This window comes from Heptranchias perlo, chromosome 4, assembly GCF_035084215.1.
Source record: "Heptranchias perlo isolate sHepPer1 chromosome 4, sHepPer1.hap1, whole genome shotgun sequence".
Taxonomy (NCBI): Eukaryota; Metazoa; Chordata; class Chondrichthyes; order Hexanchiformes; family Hexanchidae; genus Heptranchias; species Heptranchias perlo.
Window position 1 is genome coordinate 30458071 of NC_090328.1, and position 25739 is coordinate 30483809.

General features: G+C 38.7%; 1 protein-coding gene across 2 annotated transcripts in view; it reads left to right on the forward strand.

Moving 5' to 3' along the window:
- Window positions 1-25739, forward strand: part of poc5 (POC5 centriolar protein homolog (Chlamydomonas)) — a 94077-nt gene that overhangs the window by 22958 nt on the left and 45380 nt on the right. Inside the window, exons 4-10 of one of the 2 annotated variants that reach the window (XM_067982696.1) lie at window positions 6269-6382; window positions 6950-6988; window positions 8317-8528; window positions 9393-9569; window positions 12561-12665; window positions 17834-18013; window positions 19077-19239. In XM_067982696.1, coding sequence (XP_067838797.1) covers window positions 6269-6382; window positions 6950-6988; window positions 8317-8528; window positions 9393-9569; window positions 12561-12665; window positions 17834-18013; window positions 19077-19239 — 990 coding nt within the window. The remainder of the gene's footprint in view (window positions 1-6268; window positions 6383-6949; window positions 6989-8316; window positions 8529-9392; window positions 9570-12560; window positions 12666-17833; window positions 18014-19076; window positions 19240-25739) is intronic. The other variant, XM_067982695.1, reaches the window with a different exon arrangement.

A 25739-nucleotide genomic window follows, 5' to 3' on the forward strand; every position in this document is an offset into this window, starting at 1 on the left:
ACTATTTGAAGAGCAGGGGAGATTGCCTGTGTCCTGGCTAATATTTCTTCCTCAGCCAACATTACTTAAAACAGATTATCTGGTCATTTATCTCATTGCTGTTTGTGGGACCTTGCTCTGCACAATTTGGCTGCTACGTTTCCCTACGTTACAACGGCAACTACACTTCAAAAGTAATTCATTGGCTGCAAAGTGCTATGGGATGTCCTGAAATCGTGAAAGATGCTATATAAATGCAAGTTCTTTCTGTCGCATAATGTACAATGAGAAATCTTGACTTTAAGGGAGAGGAGAAATTACCTAGGGAGCTCTGTCCTTTTAAGAAATATTCCTGCTTGTGCAGTTACTTTTGACAGCTCTTGGAGCTTCCCTTTGTTGGGCAAAGGATATTCTCCAATGATCAAGTTCAAGAAATCCAGCAAAGCCTGAAAGTTGTATTGACTACGGCTCCTAAACCTTCGATGATTCCTGCTCAATGGTCATCGTCTTCATGAGTTGATTGACTTCATTTTGAGCCCTATGAGGCTTTATATAAGTTGGGCAACGAGGGGAAAAATAATCTGCTACCTAAACACCACCTCTCCTTCCCAGTTGGAGACTCCAGTGGGGGTCAGACCGGCAAAAATGGTCTTGCGTGAGGCATAATTTTATGGAGGGTTTTTCCCTGCATTAGATGAAGTATTCAGAAGAACATAAGAAATAAGAGCAGGAGTAGGCCATACGGCCCCTCGAGCCTACCCCGTCATTCAATCAGATCACGGCTGATCTTCAACCTCAACTCCACTTTCCCACCTGATTCATAAGAGTTCAAAAATCTATCTATCTCAGCCTTGAATATACTCAACGACTCAGCACCCACAGCCCTCGGGTAGAGAATTCCAAAGATTCGCAACCCTCTGAATGAAGAAATTCCTCCTCTTCTCAGTCTTAAATGGCTGACCCCTTATCCTGTGACTATGCCCTCTAGTTCTAAACTCTCCAGCCAGGGAAACAACCTCTCGGCATTTATCTTGTTAAGCCGTCTCGGAATCTTATGTTTCAATGAGATCACCTCTCATTTTTCTAAACTCCAGGGAGTATAGGTCCATTTTACTCAACCTCTCCTCATAGGACAACCCTCTCATCCCAGGAATTAATCTAGTGAACCTCCATTACACCGCCTCTAAGGCAAGTATATGCTTCCTTAGATAAGGAGACCAAAACTGTACGCAGTACTCCAGGTGAGGTCTCACCAAAGCCCTGTACAATTGTAGTAAGACTTCCTTACTCTTGTAGTCTAACCCCCTTGCAATAAAGACCAACATGCCATTTGCTTTCCTAATTGCCTGCTGTACCTGCATGCTAACTTTTTGTGTTTCTTGTACCAGGACACTCAAGTCTTTCTGGACACCAATATTTAATAGTTTCTCATCATTTAAAAAATATTCTGTTTTTCTATTCTTCCTATCAAAGTGAATAACCTCACATTTCCCCACATTATACTCCATTTGCCACCTTCTTGCCCACTCACTTAACCTGTCTATAAACCATTTGCAGACTTTGTCCTCCTCACTGCTTATTTTCCCACCTAGCTATGTATCATCAGCAAACTTGGATAAATTACACTTGGTCCCTTCATCCAAGTCACTAATCTAGATTGCAAATAGCTGAGGCCCAAGCACTGATCCTTGCAGTACCGCACTCGTTACAGCCTGCCAACTTGAAAATGACCCGTTTATCCCTACACTCTTTTCTGTTCGTTAACTCTCTCCATGCTAATATGTTACCCTCAACCCTGTGAGCCCTTATCTTGCATAACAGCCTTTTGTTTTGCACCTTATCGAATGCCTTTTAAAAATTCAAATATACTACATCCACTGGTTCCCCTTTACCTGCTAGTTACATCCTCAAAAAAACTCTAATAAATTTGTCAAACATTATTTCCCTTTCATAAAACCATGTTGACTCTGCCTAATCATTTTGATATTCTAAGTGCCCTGTTACTACTTCCTTAATAATAGATTCCAGCGTTTTCCCGACGACTGACGTTAAGCTAACTGGCCTGTAGTTCCCTATTTTCTCTCTTCCCTCCTTTCTTGAACAGTGGATTACATTTGCTGCCTTCCAGTTGTTAATAAAGTTGAACTTCTTTCAAAGAAGGAAGACTATACCTACAGGAGATAACCTAACATTTCTAAAAGCCAAATATAAATTATCTGAGTTGGAACCTGCTACTCTTATGGATTTTACCTTTTTACTACATAATGCTATTCTAAATGGCAAATATTTGAGTGTGCACCACAGGAAGTAGTCTGTTATATGAATGAGTTCACTTGCGATATGTAAATCGTAACGGTCATCTTTAATGCTTGCAGCAACAAGTGAGCTCCCCCTACTGTACCATCGGCATAACTGGGCCCATTTCCTACACATTTATAGCTTCTCATTCAGAGTTCCCAGTTGTGTGCTGTTTTAACACTATTTATTCAGCATTGAGACTGTCCAAGTTACTTTCACTAATGAACCATAAATGACAAAGATTTTCATACCATCAGTCCTTTTGTGTTCTCCTTTAAATAAGCTAAAGCAGCTTATTGGAATTAAGATATCTCTAATTGTCAACCTTATTTTTTATGTCTCGTCTTTAAAGTCGGATCATAAATCTTTTTTCTTGTTCACACCTGTAACCTAGCTTTTAACTGAAATTTTCCTGTCATAAACTTACGCCTTTAAATATCTTTCTTTATCAATGTACTAACCTGTACAAAACCAGGGGAATTTGTGATGCAACACTTGTTTGCATAATTACTCATTTATACAAGCTGGCAAAAGGTGGGCAGTGGTGTTCTATAAGGATTGGAGCTGGGACCACTATTGTTCACCATTTACATAAACTAATTGGATTCGGGAATTAGAAGTACAATTTCAAGATTTGAGGAAGTGATCAAATTGGGGGGTATAGTTAACACTGAGGAGGACTGCAACAAAACATATTGATAACTTGCAGAATGGGCATATAATTGGCAAACTAATTTCAATATAGTTAAATGTAGGTGGTATATTTTGGTCAGAAGAATGAGGAGGCCACATACTCCTACGAACATATAAAATTGACAGGCAGGAAAAGACCAGCTGGTCCATCAAGCCTGCCTCAGACCATCATGGCTAAACATGTCTTTCCTCTCACATTTACCCCCACAGTCATGTAATCTCCTGGGAGAAGCAAAAAACATTCAAAACCCATGGCCAATAAGGGAAAAGCTGTAAAATTCCTCTCCGACCCCTTCAGGCGATTGAAACCAATCCAGGAGATCACATGGACCAAGTGTTATTAATAGACACTTGCCTTCTATGTCCTTGGAAAATAAGAGTCTAAATGGGATAGAGGAGCAGAGGGATCTGTGCGTACAAATACACATCACAAAGTAGCAATGCAGATTAATGAGGCCATTTTTTTTCTAGTGGGATAGAATTGAAATGCAGAGAAGTTATGTTAAACTTGTATAGAACTGTAATTGGAGTACTGTGAACAGTTATGATCTGTGTACTATAGAAAGGATATAGAGGCATTGGAGACGGTGCAAAAAAGATTTACTAGGATGATACCAGAACTGAGAGTTTATACCTATCAGGAAAGATTGAGCAGGCTGAGGCTCCTTTATTTTCTCCAGAAAAGACGACCTGATAGAGGTCTTTTAGATTTTGAAAGGGTAGATGTAGAGATGTTTCCACTTGTGGGGGAGACCAGAACTAGGGACCATAAATAAAGTACAGTCATTAATAAATCCAATAGGGAATTCAGGAGAAACTTCTTTATCCAGAGTGTGGTTAGAATGTGGAACTTGCTACCACGAGGAATAGTTGAGGTGACTAGCATAGATATATTTATGATGTGGAGATGCCGGTGATGGACTGGGGTTAGATATATTTAATATATCTAACTGGGATAGATATATTTAAGGGGAAGCTAGATTAAACACATGAGGGAGAAAGGAATAGAAGGATATACTGATGGGGTTAGATGAAATAGGGAGGGAGGAGGCTCATTTGGATCATAAACACTGGCATGGACCTGTTGGGCCAAATGGCCTGTTTCTGTGCTGTATATTTAATTGTCATGACACATGCTGGATTAATTACTGTTGGAACAATAACAGCCTGATTACTATTTCACTTCCCAACACCCCCTTGCAATTTTTCTGTTACCATTTGTTTTCTGGAAATGGTACCTTCATGTTCAACAGATATTGGCACCCTGAGCGTGCTGGTGATCATTTTTCATCTAAGTATGTATGGTGCTTATCAGACTGTTCAACCAAGGAAGGCATTGAAGCAAAGCTTGATCCTGGCCCCTCACAATATCCACATGTGCACAGCTCTAGTAGGAGTCACTGGATAGCGACTGGTTGTATTTATCCATCTCTCATGGACATGTTAACAACAATTTGCATCTATGTAGCACTTTTAACATAGTAAAACATCCTAAGGCACATCACAGGAGTGTTATCTAGCAAAATTTGATACCACGCCACGTGAGGTATTAGGGACAGATGATCAAAAGCTTGGTCAAAGAGGTAAGTTTTAAGGAGCGTCTTAAAGGAGGAGAAGGTAGAGAGGCGGAGGGGTTTAGGGAGGGAATTCCAGAACTTAGGACCTAGGGAGCTGAAGGCATGGCGCAGTGGGGTGGGTAGGAGGAGGGTGGTGTGAGCATAAGCCTAGGCACCGATGTGTTAAGATTCAACACCTTCAATTCGGATTGATCAGAAAATGATATTTTCAATTGAGATCATGAAATGACTGCATTACAACTTTAGGGTCTGCCTTAGATATTCTCCTGGGTACAGTTGTGCTGGTCATACCTATACAGCCAAATATCTAGCTAAGCGTAACCCAGGGGTGTAATAATAGGACACCCTTGTGACCTGAACTTCATATCTTTCTCACGAGTGCTTCTCCAATCTTTTTGATAGACTTAAATGCTTGGTAAGACAAGGCCACATACAAATTGTTAGACTGCTTTATTTTGCAGATAGCAAGTGAGCATTGAGTAATAGTCAAAGCAAATTCTACTTATTTAGCTCAATCTCTCTTCTCTCCTTGAAAATGGGTATAAAGATAATAAACCATATGCCCTCTCTGTCATGACTTGACTTACTCAATTATGGCATTAATGTTCTTTCAGACTACTTCTAACTGCAAAAACTGACCCTGCATTTTTAACTTCTAGGTTCAAGCCCAGAGCTCATTGTGTCTCTCTGTTAATTTTGGCCCGAGAAAGCAGAGGGTTGATGCCACACCAAGGCAGACCTTTGCCAGCAGCCCTGTCAACCAAATTGTTTATCCTCTTTGCCAGGTGTGTACGCTTCATGGGCACATTATGCCAAGCCCTCATGAATAGAATCGTTCTCATCAAAATGGGTGTGAATATTTGATACCTAAGACAAGATGACTACCTTGCTTAATGTCCCTGGTCATCCTGACTTGTCTGGTTTTAATGCACATTTTCCAATGCCTGTGGCCTTTGTGTGAATTTACTTAGAAAGAAAGATCTTTGAACAAAAAAATGATCAAAATTCAGATTGGAGATTGCAGGCATTGTATGCCCCTACTTGACTGTCTCTAGTGAGTATGCAAATTATTTCACTGTTAATTAAGAGTTGTACTTTTGGTGAACTGGATGGAACAGTGGATTATCACATAGGCCTTTCAGCTTTGGTTTAGAATGCAGGCCAGACTGGGTATTTTTTCTCGCTGTCTATCTGGGTGTATTAATGCCGCAAGTTAGTGCATATCAACACTGCAGTTGCATTGCAGTATAAATGTTCAGGTAGGTCTGTTCCCCTCCCAACCCACCCACCGACCGCCCGCACTAGAGGGTGCATGACACTGCATCGAACCTGCCTGCAAATGCTTGATGCCAAAAACAAAGAAGTACCCACTTCCTATCACTAAGCTCCCGCGCCTTGATGATACAATTGTTTTTAAATTTGAGGTGGGAAAGATGTACCTAATTCAGAGAAATAAGAAAACATTAGTTTTATTTGTTGCACAGGAACTTGAACAGTACCACTTTACAGTATGATGGATTTGGCCATTTATAAGGAACTATTACTACCAAAGAAAGGCCATCCTTTTTCTGGGGTTCTGCTGGTATTTTGAAATGAAGCTTTTTTGTTGCATTATACTTGTTACAGTCACTGAAATTTTAGAATCACTTTTCTTACTAAAGAGAAGGCTGGAGCGTGAAAATTTTCAATGAGAATTAACTGAGGAATTGATATTCAAACAGGCACGACTTCAGAAGATAGATGCGAAAGCACTTTAAGGCAGCAGAGTACCGCTGGCACAACCACAACAGCTCCTGACAAATCTAATTCAACAACAACAGAAAAGCCACCAGAAGGTATATACTTGAAAAAGAAGAATTTGGAGGGCAATGGGGAAAGAGCAGGGGAGTGAGACTAATTGGATAGCTCTTTTAAAGGCTCAGTGGGCTGAATGACCTTTTTTATGCTGTATTGTTCTGAGGTACAGTACTTGAACTGAAATGTTTGGCTTGTTTGCACATAAACAGCTAATTTTGGGATGGGGGATTTGAGGCTTGTTTTGCACTCTTCTAAATGAAGACTGTGGAAAAACTAATGAATTTTTAAATTATTTTGGTTGCTAAGGGCCTTTTTTATAAAAACTTGCACATTTAGGATTGTGTTCATTACAATAATACCTTGCATAAGAAGTTATTTTGATCACAAACTGCATCATTTAAAAATTCTGAAGCTTGTCACTTGCTATTGTGCAGTTTTTTTTGTAGTCCGTAAATGTCTGGTAGCAACTTGATCAAATGTTAAAAGCCTTTGAAACCTCATGTCTGTTTATGTACTTACTACCTCGATAATAGACCTGTAAATAGGCATGTTCTTCAAAAATAATTTGTCACTGTTAGTTTATAAGAGTTTTATTTATTCTACAGTTATGCTGCTCAGGGCTGGCGAAGTGGAGAGTCAGAAAGGTGAGGTCTTATGGCCTCTATAGCCAATCTCATAATGATATAGCAGTGTGTCATTCAAGTCTGAATGAAAGTACTACAACAATTTCAAAGTGCTTTATTTTAGTTTCAAGAAAACAACAGTATAAAGTACTATTGAAAGTTAACTCCATTATTCTTGTATCATGCCAGTACCAGGATGGTAGAAGGCAAACAGTATGGAACTTGGCCTTTTTTAGTTTAGCAATTTCTGCGTTCCTGTGCTCCTAAAGTTAAATACTGAATACGTTTTATCTAATTTATTTTGGTTCCGTATAAATTTCTTAAAGTACAACTGATATAGTCTGAATTCTCCACCAATCAAAGCAATCAGGAGAGTTTTGTAGATCTTTACATCTTTATGATGTGTATTTGATAAGGCCATTGTACACCACCTCCACACACAAGATGTATAAGTTTCAGTTCATAGGAAGTGCAGGCCTGCTTATGGAAAGTGTATTGTAAGCATGAATAAAATATTTTGGGACTAGCAAGGTTGCAATAGGATAATAGACTTGTTACCAGGGCAGGCAATTGAAGTAGTCCGTGCCAATTCGTTAAAGAAACCAGATGAAGATTGGTGAGATAGGGTTGAGATCTCAAGTGATGAATGGACTTGTTGGGCCTAATGACATTTTTCTGTTCTTAAAAACTCTTCTGGTGTCCATGGGGTTGTGATCAACAATAGTGTCATGTTCTCCACTGGTGCATTTGCAGTAAGTCCAAGTAAAACCATATTACTGCTGTTTCAAATACCTTTTTGTGGAAATTTGAAATTGGTCAAAGCCCAGTTTGACTACTTCATAGGAGTTAATTCAAGTGTAGCAGAATTGTCTTTTATCTTGGTTTATGATTATCAGCGTTGTATTATGATGTCACTGTTCAGTATCTTACTAATATGAGATATGGCACCTATTATTATGATGTGTTTATCACTTATGATGTCACTATTTATAAAATACAAATTTATTCAGTGGGATTCTCGAGTTGAGGCATCCCTAATGAAGCTTCTTTTAGTGGGCTGTGTGCATTACTTAAACTGTACAGTTAGATTATTGCTTCCTAGTGGAAGTGTAGTGACAATCTCAGATAGTAAATAGGATTAAGTGTTATTTGGGAGCTTCAGTTTTGATAGACCAGCAAAATGGATGGGACATTTTAAGGACTAATACTCATGTATGGCACCCAATTTATTACCCATTTTTATTACTTTAAGTATATTTTTCTTTGTCAGTTTTGGCAGCGTTAGATATGTTTAGACTATAGTGTCAGTTGAACATTTATAACTTTACTTTTATGCTTCCATTTTGCAGGCCAGGAAGTGGCCCAGAAGACTCCTGTTCCATCTCTCTCAGAAGCAGGTTTGCCTGTAGAACCACTTGCTTTTTCTGAAAGTACCCCATCACGTGTGTCAGTATCCAGCAAACTTGATATGTCTGAATCTGTATGTTGCCAGTTACCTATTCCTGCTGAGAATCTGGACAGGGTAGAAAATATTCTCAACATCTCCAGTGACCACCTCAAGGTCAGTAAAGTTGCTTAAAGAGTCTCATTATCAGCACCATATTCAAAAATCAATTGGTTTAACAGAATTATGATTGACAGAAATAATAGTTGGTCTTTTTTGATGTGTCTATACACTGAGTACTGATGAACCACTGAGGTGCTGATTGTCTGGCTTAGTAATTCCTTCAATGAGAGGGCTGCATTATTGATAAAAATTTGAACTGTGCATGCTATTGCAACTTGTTTGCGTTGTTGAGTTCAGTATATTCTACAATCCAGTACCATGTTGGTAGCACTCACTATTTAAACAGCAAAACTCAACAAGTGAGGGTTGGTAGTAATTCTTTGTAACCATTTAATTTTTTGAAAGAGGTGCTGATGGGGAATTGCTTCTTCAACAAACCTACACCATTTTTAGTTTTCAAAGAATTTTGTTGGTCAGTTGGAATCTAATAAGCAAGGTGTGTGTTTGTGTATATCTAATTTTTTAAATATTGTTTGAAAATATATCACTTGCATTTAAACGGGGGAAGCTTGAAAGAGAAAGTAATGAACAGCTGCATGAAAAGTAGTGTCGAGGGAATGATTGGAATTTGAATTGAACATCAAAATGAGCATCCTGCATCTGCTGGGGGATTTGGAGTGGGGGTAGTAACACTGTCTCAACTAATCACAACATTGCTATTATCGATGCAGTGACTTAAGTACTTTTAATTTCAGGACCTTTGCTCTAAGTATTTTGTGCAAATACATGAGATTGAAAAATGGCTGGTATAACTGTATTTTTGTTTCTTCAAAAAGCATTTGTGAATCATACAAATTAAGCTACTGCTGCTTTTTGCTTGATCAGTTTGATTGTTCTAATGAGATGTTTCTTTTGAAGACTAATATTCTATCCGAAATCCGTCATTGGAGACTCTCAGTTGTTCAGCAGTACAGACAGGAGTTGAAGGATGAAAAGGAGAAACATGAAGCTCAGATTGCTCAAATGGCCTGTCAGACTCAGAATTTGAATGAGTTAGTTTGTACATATGAGGATTCGGTTCGAAGAAAAGATGAGGTACAGTAACTGCAATGGCAAAAATATTTATTTTAAAAATGTGACTCATTTCACAAAAAATCATTACTTTGTGACTGAAAAATGAATCATGTCTAAAGCAACAGTTAACAATCCTCAGTAGTGTCCAGTGTTCAGAAATAATTTAAAAGCAGCTATGTTTGTCAGAAAATCTACTTAATTCCCTGTTAAAGAGAAAGATTTCATTCATCCAAAAAGACTTGGAACTCACTCACATCTGCAGTGTTTATAAATTCTGAGTCTTGCATATGTGAGAAATGGCATAACCCCACGCCACTGGAGAGCTATGTATAACTAAAATGCCACCTAGTAGTGATATAAATCTGAACTATAGCTCTAACTTCCCATTACGTACAAAAGAAGCAATAACTGGATATTTTTGCAATAAGTTATATAACCTATAACAGTATCTATTTATAACTGGAAGTCTATGCTGTTGTCCAGCTATATCTGTTTTTGCTCCTGTATGCCTGAGAAATTATGTTCTTGTCATACAATATGGATAAAAAGCTGTTTGCTGTGGTGACTTGGTCCCAATTTTTGACCAGCATTTAAAATAAAAAGCACAACAATAGGGGGGAAAGAATTTCCCCTTAAAATATGTGCAAGTTTGATCTGACTGTTCCTTTTCATTATTGTAATGTTCAGTCATTTCCATTTCCAGTCAAACTGCTCTGAGATGCACAACACCCTGCATATAATCTACATTTCAAATACATATGGCTCTTCTATTATAATGAGTAATGTTACTCAGATAAGGCTGCTGACTAGCTTTGTGCTAATCTTGCACAATAAGATTTTTTTGGAAAAAGAATCGGGGCAGATGAGAAATTTTACGCAGGGAGTTTTTATGATCTGGAATAAACTGCCTGAAAGGGTGGTGGAAGCAGTTTCAATAGTAACCTTCAGAAGGGAGTTGGACATATACTGGAAAAGGAAAGATTTGCAGGACTATCGGGAAAGACCAAGGGAGTGGAACTAATTGGATAGCTCTTTCAAAGAGGCACGATAGAACGAATGGTTTCCTTTTGTGCTGTAAGATTCTATGACAAACATTCATTCAAATCACCAAAATAAAGGAACTGGTGTGGTTTTAAGTGCTGTTTAAAGTGGTTACTTAAATGAATCCTACTTAAGCTCCAACATCAGCAAAAGCTGTTGATCTATTCAAATATGATCAATAATGGCCAAGTACATTACATTTCCAAAAAGAATTCTAATCCTGGGAGAGTTTTATGTGTATTAAAGACACTGCAGCGTGCACAGGAAGACCTTTCACTCAAACAGAAGAGAACCTGTAAATTTACAGTACTTACTAATAAAGACTTGCATTTAAATAGTACCTTTTATGACCTTGGGACATCCTGAAGTACTTCTGAAGCGTAGTCGCTGTTGTAATGTAGAAAACGCAGCCGCCAATTTGCTCACAGCAAGGTCCCAGAAACAGCAATGTAAATTGTAAAAAAACAGATCTGTTTTAGTGATATTGGTTGTGGGATAAATAATGGCCAGGACACTGAAGAGAACTCCTGTGCTCTTCTTTTGAAATAGTGCCATGGGATCATTATGTCCACCTGAGAGAGCAGACAGAGCCTCAGTTTAACATCTCATCTGATAGCATCTCTGACAGTGCAGCACTCCCTCAGTACTCAAGTCTCTGGAGTGGGACTTGAAACCGCAATCTTCTAACTGAGGTGTGAGTGCTACCATTGAGCCACAGCTGACACCTGAATAGGTTACCGTTGAGGCTACTCATGCTAAAAATGTAAAATAATAATTATGAAAACAGTTTGTATTTTTTTTGTTTGTATCTTCCTTCTGCCTTTGTTTTATGCTTTCCATTGCTTCTCCTCTTTCCCCCCCACCTACCTTTTTTTTGTATGCTTGCTAATTTTTTTCTTGTCTTTGGATACAGTTCCAGTCCACTTTAAGCATTCCTGAAAGCTGCTTGTAATCTGATATAATAAATTCTGAATTACTGGGACCAACTAGCCACTGACTGGGGTGGGGTAGAAAGAGAGCCACAGAATCTGGCATCCACTAGATAAAGGAATGCAGCAGCGACTGGCACTGAGCAAGGAGGGAGAACAATGGGAGCTAGTACAGGTATAGCATTAGATGCCTAAACTTAGAGTTGGAAAGGAGCAGAGGGACCTTATGGAAGAGTCAGGGGAACCAGAAGACAAATGTCTCCCACATTCTCTCGCCTTGATCCCACCCCCCTTTTTGTCTTAAGGTTCTCTCCATCTCCCCTCCCCTCCAAGTTCATCTTGTCCAGAAAACCCAACTCTTGTTCCCTCAATCTCCTTATCACTCAAAACCAGACCACTCAACTTCTCTTCCTGGCCATCATGATACTTAATATTATCAGTGGTTCCATATCCTCTGGAACCGTTTTTCTTCCCTTCAAAATTGCCATCACCAATCCTTTTTTAAAAAAAAACCTCATCTTCAGCCTTCCTTTCAACTCAAGTCCTCAAATCGGTCAATGCTGTGTCCATTTCTCCCATAGCTTTTTCAAATCTGTCCAGTCTGGCTTCCATCCTCCTCCCAACACTGGAACAGCTTAACCAGAGTAATGAATGTCTCTAATTCCGGTTAGTAGACCAGGTGATTGGTCAGATGTGCCAACGGCCAAAGGCCTGGAGAGTTGATGCTAGCCTCACAACAGCATAGGCTAATTCTTGAAGAGAACAGGGACTTGTTTTTCTTTTGTAACTTCTTCCAATTGAAACTTAGATCTTTTGATCTTCAAACCTATATTTAATACTCGGTCGATGACTCAAATCTGACTCTGGACCACCATGCATCTCAAATGCGTAATTTTTTAATAAACAGTTCGAATTAAATAACATGGTATTCAAACAGACATTCTTCTTTGAATAGATGTAATAAATTATTTTTCCACAAGTAGAATCACTAAAATGAGGCTAAATAATAATTGCTGCATTGCTTTTTATTTTACCCACAAAGGTGATCTCCAACTTGATCCATGGAATTAATAATCTGAAAGAGAAGATAGAATTGATGCGCAGATTTACACAATGGCGACTCCAGCATTCAGAAGCAAAAATGGAAGTACGTGTTAGGAATGCTTGCAAAATATATCATTTTAAAGCTAGCTGTAAGGGTCAACTGTTGTTCACCTGTGATTGTTAATTTTTAGTTAGTTGACAGATTCTGTGTGCTGCAGAATACTTAATGAAACAAAATCCTGCTTCATTTTTGTTTAAAGAATAAAGACTTGGATAACTAACTTTTCAGCTGTCGCCAGTGTATTAACTTATTTAAATATAGCTCACGATTCAAATGGCTAGCACGACAATTTTTAGTAAGTGAATAGAGTTGTGATAATATTTTTAATGTTGTGTTCTGTGTGATATCAGATTATTTTAGTTGTGGGGGGAAAAAGATTTGAACAGCTGAGAATATTGAGTTTTATAATCAAAATATCATACAATATTTCAATGTTTTCCCTGTGTTCTGATCAGCCATTTAAATATGCTTTCCTCTTTAACTGACCTTTTATCTGAATTGACACACAATCCTGGATGTTATAAATTTACTCATGATGTGCAGCCTTCAGTTATTGAGCTTAAAAATTGCTGTCCAGAGTGACCTTTGATGCAGACAGTTTAGAATTCACCATGTGGCAATGTAGAACATACATAATTATGACATTGAAGAACTTGGTTTCTGTAAAGGAATTCTACAAAAGTGTGTGCTTGTATCAGCAATTTCACATTTTAAAATGAAAGCTCCATATTAGCTTGCCTCGTGGGTTCAATCCTCAGGCTGTGCAGAGTTAGATGTTCTCCGCCATGGCAGCAGTAGCAGGGCTCTGTACCCCTGGGTTAGGAAGGGAGAAAACAACCAGCATTCCCACTCCTGATAAGTGTCCAATGGCCCCTGTTGGAAGAGCGCATATATATAACAGCAAGGAGTAAATGCCTTCAGGAGCAATGGGGAGAAAATTGGCAAGAGTTGGGAAATAGATTTAAATTGTGAACCTGCATTGAGGCTGTAATAAGTCTGCATCTCCCTTTTTAGTTTCTGTTTTGTATTCTGAGCTAAAGGTTTTATTCTAATCAGAGTTCTTCTGACTTCACCAATGACCTTATGATGTCACTGTCCTTCCAATTGTGATTTTAAAAAAAATAAATTGGGTGAATTGGCTTTTTTTGTTGGTAATAGATCACCAGTCCAGTTTGCATACTGTCATGTCATCACTGTGGAAGTGGTGTCACACCAAGACCAATAATGATGCAGTTGGAGAGATTGGGAGGGGAAACAACACAGCTCATTCATTATCTGGATGCAAGGCTAAGTGCAATACATGAAAGTTGGCAGTGGAGTTGCTCCACTAAGGGAATTTCAGATAAAAATGTCTATTTCTATAGCTACAGTAATCTGTTCTGGGATGATGATGTCTCTGCTTGTTAATTTAATTTACTAATGGGATCTTTTATTGGGTTTGTCATTGTACAAGACATTATGTTAGACATGCCTTCAAGTTTTTGATGTGAAGGACACTGACAGTTTTATTTGTATCGATACTTGGTATGAAAATTGGATAAGCTCATTGAGCCATCAAGTGAACTTCCATTTCAGACTTTAAAACTGATGATCCTAAGCAGATAGAGTGAAGACATTTTGTGCAGAATTCTGTTAAAGAAATCATGAAATTTATCTCCAGTAACCTGAATTGGGTATGCTATTCATCAACATGGCATCTCTAAAATAAATCACTTAAAATGTGTGTTTAATCTGTATATTCCATTAACCAGAGAGAGCATGCAGTAGTTCACATCAATAAAACTGTTGTGCTTGATTCAAAACTTCCAACATATTACTTACAAATCACTAAATTTCTATATGATTTCGATATTTTTGTTCACTCCACATGGCTTATTTGAATTAAAACCAGAAAATGGTAAAAATGTACGGCAGATCAAGAAGCATCAGAGTGAACCGAATAAATTATTAAGTGAAATGCTTTTCAGAACTGCCTATTTCAGTGCCTAAAATAATGAATTGTTAGGGCTCATATGCAATGCATTGTTCAAATCTATTATTACATGACATCTATGTTAGATGGGTTAGTATGTAAAGATCAATCAGCTATTTAATTTGGAATATTTAAAATTTAGTTGTCTGTTACAGTATGAATTAATATACATTTGATTGGGCTTTGAGTATGATTGGTATTTTAGGGTACATTGTCTTAGAAATGACTTTTATTTTGAACAACTGTACAAATAAAATTTAGCCAGATTTCCTTCACCCCTAAAATATGGTGGCATTCCTAACTCAGTGGGCCAGATTTTGCTGTGAAAATAAGTGAGGCTAACAGTTATTATGTGCAAATCGGACAGCAGCTTCCAGCAACTGCACATGCGCAGTTAAAAGCAAAAATGCGAAAATTGCTGTCTGGGATGTGACGTTCCTCATAAGCTTCCCGAAAATGGCATCTAGACATCTGGCTCCCCATTCAAATGTATTGAATGGCATAAAGTTCCTGCACTTACCTCGTAGACACGGACTAAACTCACCAAAAAAAGTTAGGGCTTGTCCAGTCTCGTCTAAGGATCCTTTTAATAGCGCAAGTCTTAAATACTGCCAAACAAACTCTGTGGCACTGAATTAACTTTTACAAGTGTAGCGTCTCATTCCCTCAGCTTTTAATTATTGGAGATTTTTTTTAAATCTCAAGTAAATTTTTTTTTACTTTTTTGTCTCATCGCCCTCTTAATCCAGTCTTTCTTTCCCTCTTTGTTTCGCTTTCTGTATTTGATTTGACATTGAATTCGCTATTCTAACTGACATTTCCCTGTTCATACTATGCTGCCCATTAATGATTCTGCAACCTGATTGGTTAAGGAGATACACAGTTGCTTGTCCTGTTCACAAAGGTCCCAGATGCCCTGTAGAGGGCGCTGTGCTGTTTGGCTGACAATAACTTGCTAAAACCCCCTAGAAAGTCTGTGGGCAAGTGCAAGTCTAACTAGCATCTGGCACCGTTCGTTTGGCACTCAGCAAAATCCGGCCCATTGTTTTATACGGTGACAAACCCAACAATGCAAGTGTCATCCAGCTGGAGGTTTTGCATTGCATCAATGTTCCTTTCAACAGCAATGCATCCTATTGTATTGTAAGTTCCACTCACTCATCATTTCAGTCCTCACCAATCTCCACCAATAACCCATTTCCCAGCACATATTTAAATACCCTTCATGGGCTTCCAGTATCATACACCTGCAGCCTCTTCCAGCCCTACATCCCAGCTCAAGGAGTCTGTTCTAGAGTCTGGACTATTGTCTATCTCCCCACCATCCTTCTAGAATTCTACCTGAACCCTTCTACCTTGCTGCAGCTCACCCCACTTTCACAAGCCTATCTATGCAGTCGTGCCTTTGGCTACCTCCCCTAATCTTCCAAATTTAATTGCCAGAAATAGAGAAATTCAGAAGTGAAGAGCCATAGATGAGAGAGACACTGACACTGACCCTGATCCGATCCATCTCTGACCATTTTCCTTTATCCTTACCTCTATCTCTACTTTCTTTCCTCTAACAATGGGCTTTTATACCAATATCTATTACAAGCCCACTGACTAGCACAAATGCTTGCTCCTTTCCACCTTGCTTCTTGTAAAGATTTCTTCTCTCTGTTTCACTGTCTCTGTTGCGTCTACTCTGATGACTACACCTTCCACCCCAGAGCTTCTGAAATGTTCTTTATCTTCAGCTGAGGTTTTCTTCAATAGGACTCTTAACTGCATCATTTTCCTGTCTATTTTCCATGCCTCTGCTTTCACCCACCCCTTCCCTTAACAACAACGGGATCCCTTGTTCACACCTTCCATCTCATTATCTATCACCAATTAGCACAGCTTCCTTCCCCTTGTCGCTGGCCACATCTTCCATACCCTCTCCACCTCTGGGTCTGCACACTTAGTGTTGACATACCTATGTCCAAGGGGAGGGCACGTTGGTTAACATTTCAGGTATAAACCCTTTGTCAGAACATATCCAGTTGGGTGGGTGGGGTGTCTGCGCTCTTTGTATTGACCTTTTTTTTTCCCTTGCAGAATTCAGATTGTATTTCCAACATTTCAGTTTTGACTTTAGACCTGTATTTGCAGGCTTTCTTTTTCTAATCCAGTTTGCCCTAGTTTCTAGCAGTCTTCCTTGGATGAGCTCTTGCCATCTTAGATGTTTGCACATTTTTTATTTTTCAGTCACTGAGATGATAAAAGACCACCTGACAATTACATGTTTATCTTTTAAGCAGGTTGTTCATACTCTTAATTTCATCTGTGAATGGAATATCATTTTTTGTATTTTCCCTTTTTGTCCCTCTTCCTTTCCCAATTTTACTAAAATGCTTGTTTATACTGTTCTCAGTTTTGAAGAAGGGTTATATCGGAAATATTAAGCTGTCTTTTCTCTCTCAAAATGCTGACTGACCTGTTATTTTCAGCATTTCTGTTTTTTGTTTTCTAATTTAAATCATATATTTTGTTAAATAAGCAGTTTCTCCACAGGATAGGAAAGAGCTGCAGCAAGTTTCAAAGCACTGCTCACCTTCAGCTCGTCAATATTGTAAGAATAATTTGCCCTGGCTAGTTGAGTATGAGATTCCAGCATTAATTTGTAATGTAATTGAAGCTAGTTAATTTAGACTTCTTATTTGAAATGAAGTAATCCTATTTAAGCTGATTATCTCCACTAAGTAAAACTCCATTTATACAATGAAAATCAATTTGTGCCTGAGGAAATGTTACATATAAAAGGATTAGCAATTGCTGCATTTACTCTACCCAGTTTAACAATCGGTTACGTGATGTGGATTGTTATTAAAAAAAGAGATAACAGTAATAAACAAAGGGGGGGGGGGGGGGGAAAGGCAGATTTGCTGTAAGGGCAGAGCTTATAAAAATGATGCAAAACAGGTGATGGAAGTTAATTTTTTTCATTGACCAAGTCCAATTTGAAAACTAACATTGCAATAGTTTGTAAAATTGGAACAGTTTAGCTTACAACAACAACTGAGGTGTTAAATAGTTTGAATGTATTTCCACGCTCTTCCTTTAGTCTGAAGTGGAAGTGCATTAAACAAGGCTCTGTCATGGTATAAAGTGGTACCAGTTATATAGGTAGTAATTTGGTGTAATTTTAGAAACTATTTACTATTGATTTGCAATCACAGTTTAAGTAGTAATAATTCTGGCTCATCTGTTCAAGGATTATGCAAATGCCCTGGCTGACAAGCATTATAGATTTTGTCTGATGAAGAAAGTGTGTACAGCTTGGAAATCAGCAGTGCAAGCAGAATGGAAAGACAGGGTGGAAAAAGCATGCCAAGCCAGGGCTGAGGAGGTCTGTATTGAGCTGTCCAGGGACTACGAGGAAAAGCTCGACGCAGTAAGTACCAGTGAACAACTTGAAAAAATTTCTTTGCACAAAGCAGGAGGTATAAATGTGCGAATATAGTTATCAGCAGGGACTCAGTAATGCACATGTGTCTAACACAAAACATTTGGCGGGGTAGGGGGGGAGGAAAGGGTGCTGTGAATTTCCACGTGGATTTCCCTACTTGTACACTCGTTTCAGCCTTTACGCTGTTTTTCCAGGATTCTCTGCTGCTCTTCCACCAATGTTACAGGGATGATCAGGAGAACCCCTGTAGAAATTTCCCCCCCCCCCCCCTTCTTGGTTTTGAAGCCAATAGTATATTAAGGGGTAAACAGACCCAAGACCCGCCCCAATAGCCAACCACACAGTAATATACAACTGATGGGATATGTCTGCAAAATTGATGTTCCACTTTCAACAGACTTGAAAATCAGTGTCTGGAGATGATCTGAAAGACAAGTAGGATTCTTCCCTCCCTTACCCACTCTTTTTCCTCTCCCCCCCCCCCCCCCCCCCCCCCCCCCCCCAAGCCACTTCTCTTGAAACTAGAAAAGGAAAAAGTCAAAAAGTATTCATTGTGACTAGCCAATTGAAATGTGGATATTTATTAATGCATTTGTTTTGTATACAAGAAAATGATCTCCATTCCTGCTAAGATGAGCATTAAAAGGGGGAAAAACAAGGATAATCTGCAAGGAGCATGTTATAATTTTGGATCCCAAACTGTTTAAAAGCGAATTGAAACACTCCAGGAAAAGTGTGGAAATTGTTAAACTGATATCATGTTCTTTTTGGGTTGGAGGGGGGCAGGGTTAAGTACATGCTTATATTTTGGGAGTATGGCTGTATGTATGGTAAAAATTTGAAGAACAAAAAGACTGACTTCTGTTTAAAAAGTTCATTTGAAGGACCTTGGAGACTTGAAAAGAAAGAAGAGCTTATTAACAGGGAGATGATATTGCAATTAGACAATGTGATCTGAAATGTAGACTGTGTAAATAGATATTATGCATTGTTGAAAATTGCAGTTCTGTTTTGTTCTCCAATCACTTTTTTTCATTTGAAATTTTAGTCGAACGAGGATCTGGAAGGAGCGAGAGCAGAGATAAGACGGTTGTTAGCTGAAAAGGACAAGTATACTGCTTCAATGAAAAAAGCATTCATGCGTGGTGTATGTGCTCTCAACCTAGAGGCAATGAGTATGTTTCAGAACGGAAACAGAAGAATGGAACACGGTCAGTACTCGTAGGAAAGCTTGTAGATGAAAAGTGCAGGAAGTTTATTCAACAAAACAAGTTAATGGATATTTTGGATGTAAATAAAGTGAAAACTGTTCACACAATTATATATAATTGTTTTAAAATTCCAAGAAATTAAAACCTTTTCATTTTCCTAATTTTTGTTTGCCATAACTATCTGAATATGGAAGGAATCATATAATTAGTTATTAAATTCTGGTGTATACATCTGTACAAAATAATCCACTGTACCAAAATTTTATATTTTAGAATTCAACTACTTTGATAACCTGATATATGGAAGGCTTTTGCCTGTAGATCTGTACATTGGTATAAGTCGCCACCTTAGAGGTGGGGGAGAGGAGAGAAGAAACAAACTCATCACATGCATTCATTCATGCAAGAAAATCAATTGCAAATGCTGTTGCTTTAAGACTTCAGGTACAAGTCAGGTGACCATGTGGCACTCTGCTATATATAACCTTTTTTTTCTCAGGGCCTTTTCTTTTCTTTTTCTTCTCACTGGTGTAGATCTTCCCCTTCATCAAAAAGTTGAAGTCTTTGGCGTTAAAATGGGATTGGTATGTGGTGAAGGACAGAATACTAGAGCCTGGCATTTAGATGCTTCCAACCTTTATTCAGAGATTCCCCTTACACAGTACACCCTAGCTAAGCTCTTATAAAAAGGATACAAGAGAGTCCCCAATTGATACCCACTAATGACACTAATTGATATAAATCATACAATTAACATTTGGTTCTTCTCTCTTACAGGGCAAAATTTTTCCTGCAGTCTATTTATTTTTAGTTCTGCAGCAAAGTTTTTTTCCTTGTTCGCAAGAGTTTTCCAAGCAGTTTTCTTCTCTCTCAAGTTACCAATCTACTTCAATCAGTTCAATTCCTGCTGATTCTATCAGTCACTGGCCAATGCCAGTTCCTGATTTCAAAATCTGTGAATATCATCTGTCTTTGTTTGATTTCTGATACTTCAGCTGCATTAGATAAAGCTCTAATACCTGCAGGAAAAAATGTGCAAACTGTTCAACACATCAGATGCATATGACAGTTTTGTGAGGCTTGCAGACTGAAATCTGTACACAAGCAAACTACACAAATTTCATCCAGTAAGTATGGGCCAACCTGGACATTTTGGACAGTGAGCCCTGGATGCTTTGGACACTGCAGCTAGAACTGTTGTGTTGATCTTGGTCATTCTACTTAGTTGAGAATTCCAGCATTTTGAGCAGCAGACCTGCCAAAAAGGAGGCTGGAACTACCATTCTCTAGCAAGAGATGGTTTGACAACCGGATGAGTGTTAACAGTTGATAACTTTTTTTAAAAACACCAGCAAAACTTGAAATGACCTTTTATTTGGCAGGTATAACATCTAGCCAGAATTGCCTCAACCTGGAAGCAGGCCTCCTTTTTTCAGATGTGGCATCCAGTAGCTTCTATCTCTGTGCAGGAACAAGAGTTACAGTTATATAGTGTCTTATTATCTTAGAAATATCTCAAAACACTTCACATATAATGAATTGCTTTAAAGTGCATTGTCCAACAATGCAGAACAGCAATCAACAAAGCCAATAAAATGTGAAATATATATTCAAAACAGCAGGAAATAAATCACGATCAAACTGTGTGGTGCTCTGCACAGATTGCAATTTGTCTACAATGTCTAGTTCTGGTCACTGAGACTCGTGGTAGATACTCGAGCACTGGAAGCAGTACAGAGAATAACCATAAAGCTGATCCTTAGTGTCAACTGCCTGAGTTATGAGCAAATATTGGAGAAAGCTTGGCTTTTCAGCCTTGAAAGGTGGTATCTGGGATAGAGACATAAAAGATAGTATGTAAAATTACTTTAAATTATGAGTAAGACAAGGGGGCACAGTTTCAAATTTAGTAAAAGGTAAATTTACAGCTTTTAGGTAGTTCTTCACACTGTGGTCATCAATATATAGAATTGACTCAAATAGAGCTTTTTGAGGTACAGACTCAAACCATTTAAGGAACAATTAAATGCTGCATTGGGGAAGAGAGACTTCAGGATCTGTTTGGTTGGATGAAGTAAGATCGGCTGAATAACCTCCCTCATTTGTTCTGTTGGTAAACACAGCAGCCATTTTGTGGAAAAACCAGATCCAACAAATGGTTATCATAGCCAGTTAACCTGGTGGCTGAGAGATGAATGTTGGTGAAGACAAAATTGGCTGCTGTACTTTGAATTTCATTCAAAGACTGAGGAATATACAATAATTTTAATTTCAAGATTTAATTACAACACTCAAATTGCAACCTGAATTTGAGATGACAGTGAGTCATAGAATCATACATCACAGAAGGAGGCCATTTGGCCCATCATGCTTGTGCTGGCTCCTTGAAAGAGCTATCCAATTGGTTCCACTTCCCTGCTGTCCAGCCTCCCACCCCCATAGCCCTGCAAATTTTTCCTTTTCAAGTATATATCTAATTCCGTTTTGAAAGTCACTATTGACACTGCTTCCATCACCCTTTCAGACAGTGCATTCCAGATCATAACTCGCTGCATTAAAAAAAAAATTCTCCTCATCTCCTCTCTGGTTCTTTTGCCAATTATTTCAAATCTGTGTTCTCTGGTTACCGACTCTGGAATCAGTTTCTCCTTATTTACTCTATCAAACCCTTCACAATTTTGAACACCCCTCTTAATTAAATCTCCCCTTAATCTTCTCTGCTCTAAGGAGAACAATCCCAGCTTCTCTAGCCTCTTCACATGACTGAAGTCCCTCATCCCTGGTATCATTCTAGTAGATCTGCTGTGCGCCCGCTCCAAGGCCTTGACATCCTTCCTCAAGTGTGGTGCCCAGAATTGGACACCATACTCCAGCTGAGGCCTAACCAATTATTTATAAAGGTTTAGCATAACTTCTTTGCTTTTGTACGCTATACCTCTATTTATAAATCCCAGGATCACATAGGCATTTTTAACAACCTTATCAACTTGTCCTGCCACCTTCAAAGATTTGTGTATGTGAACCCCTTGTATCTATTCCTGCAACCCCTTTAAAATTGTACCATTTAGGTTATATTTTTTCTTTTTGAGAATGGGTGACTGTTTTTCTACCTACAACCCTATGGAGTATCTCTGCTCAGCACCTCTTCAGCTGGTTTGTCTCTGATGACATGAGTGGACTATCCAATTGAGTTCTGACATGCTTTTCCCATTCCATGGCACTGCATGTTAATGCTTCAAAATGCAGCACTGTATCTCCACTGTGGTCACAATGTCTTTTTTAAAATTTATATTGTTGGGGGGGGGGGGGCGCGGAGAGAATGGCGGCATGGTGAACCATGTGTTGAAGTTCTAATGTGCTACGTCCACAGTTCACCAAATGGAGAGTTCTTAATCTCTGAATATGCTGTAAGAAGGTTCTGAGTAGAAGAGATACTTCTACAAGGAAGGAAAATCAGAGGACTGGTTATCACAGGCATTCTCATAAACCCGCAGAGCATCAAAACCTTGATCAGGTCCCTATCTGCTTCCTCCAGGCCAAGAAACTACATCGCATAAAAGTCTGCAGACGAAAAAATGTCTTTTACAAAAAAAAAATGAAGCTGTAATAGAAATTAAGCCTTTGCTCGTCTGTAATGGGAATTGGTGCCAATGAAAAAGACATACTGCAATGAAGTTATACAGGGTAATTTCCGACTTTAACCGCCAGCAGGGAATCTCGTGCACTGGGAGTGCAGATCCTAAATTTGAGCGGACACTGCTCCAACCACTAATCAGAAAAAGTCATCCATGATGCATGCCTGAATTTCCCATACGCACTCTCGGAAGCCTAGGCTTCCTGCCAGTAGTACAAGGTCAGAAAATTGTCCTATAAAGAAAATAACCAGGATTGTCTTCCATGTGAAAATTGGAAAAGAAAAGGCCTTCCTTCAGCTCACATAGTCCAAGAGCCTCATAATATTGGTTGAAGATATGAAATTGTAGTTGAGCTTCCCATCCCCCACAGAAATAAGTACAACAGACCTTTAAAATGTTCGGCGAGCTTTGCTGTGCTCCCTAGTTTCCAACCTTTTCTGTAATGGTGGTGGCTCCAGCACTGTGGAGCCAATTCCCTTCAACAGACCATGAGTAATATGCTTAAATTAGGGCTCTACCCAATCCATTTAAACTCCTCAGTTGAGTTTCTGTGCTTTTTGGCCCTTGTCACCACATTTTTTCCCCCCTCACTCTGAAATTGCGATCAAAATTTCAGAATACCTGTCTAAGATTACCACCTGCGTTTGTTTTCCTTGGCATAGCATTTCCATGGCTACAGCAGCTCAGTAACTATAATTTTCCACACAGCATTTAACTTTCTCTAACTGACCTTTTCCTTCTAACACTCTCATTCCTAATCAGATATGCATTCACTTGTTTTTGTAGGTCTGTTTAACTGCTTTAGCTAAAAGTCTACTTCACATATCCTTTTTCTCCACACCTCCTTCAAAAAAAGACTGGTTTACTGGATATGAATCAACATTTCCAATTTTTTTCATTAATTTTTTGACACAAGCAAATCAACCTGTTGGTCCTGGGGTGGGGGGGGAGAAAGATCAATGGAACCCAGCATCTTCTCTTTCCCCCCACCCCTCCTGTAAAATACACAATTCTAGTTTCCTGGAATTACAGATTTACAAGGATAACAACTTCGCCAAAGTTTTTTTTGATTTGCCACAATAAGCAGCTTGGATATATCAAGTTATTGGTATAGTATGGGAAGAAGGGCAGCTAAATTTGCCATTGGTTAAAATTATGATCTATGGTACAGGATTTGATTATTAAACCTGTTTTTGATTTATAGTAATGGGGAATATTAATTTCACTGAATTGGCTTTCAGTAGATTGTAGATGTAACTACAGCTACTGCTAGTGTGATTGAGATTCAGGTCGACCAAAGGTATCTCTTTCTTTAACAGATTCACTTTTTAAAAACTTTAGCCCAATTCTGAAGATGAAAATGCTGATAAACAGGGGATGGGTACTAACTTGTAATTTAAATGTCAGTTGCTTAAAGTATAATCTCTATGCAAAACTCATTTTATTGCATAATTCTGATCTTTAATACATCTAGTTTATAAATTTAAATGAATAGATGATTGCTTTAAATACCTAGGTAACCATTCACATTAAAAAGGGTAGATTTGTAAATGTTGTTCATCACTTTTTGTACCATGGAGTGAGGCAGAGATCAGCTAGAAATCATCTACAGGGCAGTTATATTGATGTGAAAAGAACACTGTGTTTCCATGCTGCGCCAGTTGATCAGACTAAAATTATGGATTCACTTTATAGTTATGGAACAATAGTGTTGGTGTTGAGTGTTTTAATTCCAAGTAGCTAGCAAAAATTCTTTGCTAGCCTCCTCCCTACCCCACCAACTTTCTGCCCTTCTATAGCTGCTAACTTGTACAGGGATATGATTTCAGTGGTGCTCACTGCTTTCCAGTACTTCTCATAAGTGGCAATTCCTAATGTATGATTCGAATGCATCAAATGCCAGCATGCTATTCAACTGTGTTGGGCACCACAACTAAGCCCAATCCTGTCCTCACTTTGAAATTCACATACATGCTTTTGAACAAAAATCACTAGATAGGAATCAGGAGTGTCAGATTTTCTTCCATCCCAGCCCGAGGACACCAAAACCAATTACAGCACCCCCACTACTGTTCCAGCTGAGATTAGTTAACTAGAAGCAAATCAGTGACTTAACCTAGAATACTTCTGCTCTGTATGGATCAGTTCCACAATGAACATTGCTCTTAACTAAATGAGCCATTGGGAAACTCATTTCCCTCATTTATTGAACACTACGTATAAAGCAGAAATTGCTATAATTGCATGAAGAATAACATTGCTAGTGATACTGTTTTTAAATTTTCATACTTCAGGTGAGGTGATAACCCTGTTTTTTTTTCTCCCCCACCACCATGTTCTGCTGACTTGCAACTTTATTTCTTAGTTCTATTTGCTCCACTGACAACAAATCTGCCTGTTGTCTCAACAAAGGTTTTTGTATTTGCAGTCCTAGGATCAGTGTTTTGGTAGCTCTTCTGCTTTCAGAATTGTTTCACTCATTTTTCACACTATTCTGCGTTTCTGATTTGATATTGGATGTTAAAGGCACTGTATAAATGCAAGTTGTTGTTGTTGTGAACTGTCTTGAGATATTTCAGAGATGTGCTAAGGGGCCATGTATATACAAAAACCGCCTTCCAATTTTCTCCCTGCCTCTCCTAAATGCACTCATCCATGCCAAGATATTGGTTCCACCTATGCCAACAGCCCTCTAGTGCCAGTACCAAGTGACCATTCTTAATGTGAGTCCAGATGCTGAGTGTCAACCAGGAGGACATCAAAACTGAGCCCAATCGTAGCCTCATCTGAATCCCAATAGAAGTTACTCTATCAACGGGATAGAGAATCTTGGTTGATTTTTGCTACTCCCTAGCCAGGGACACT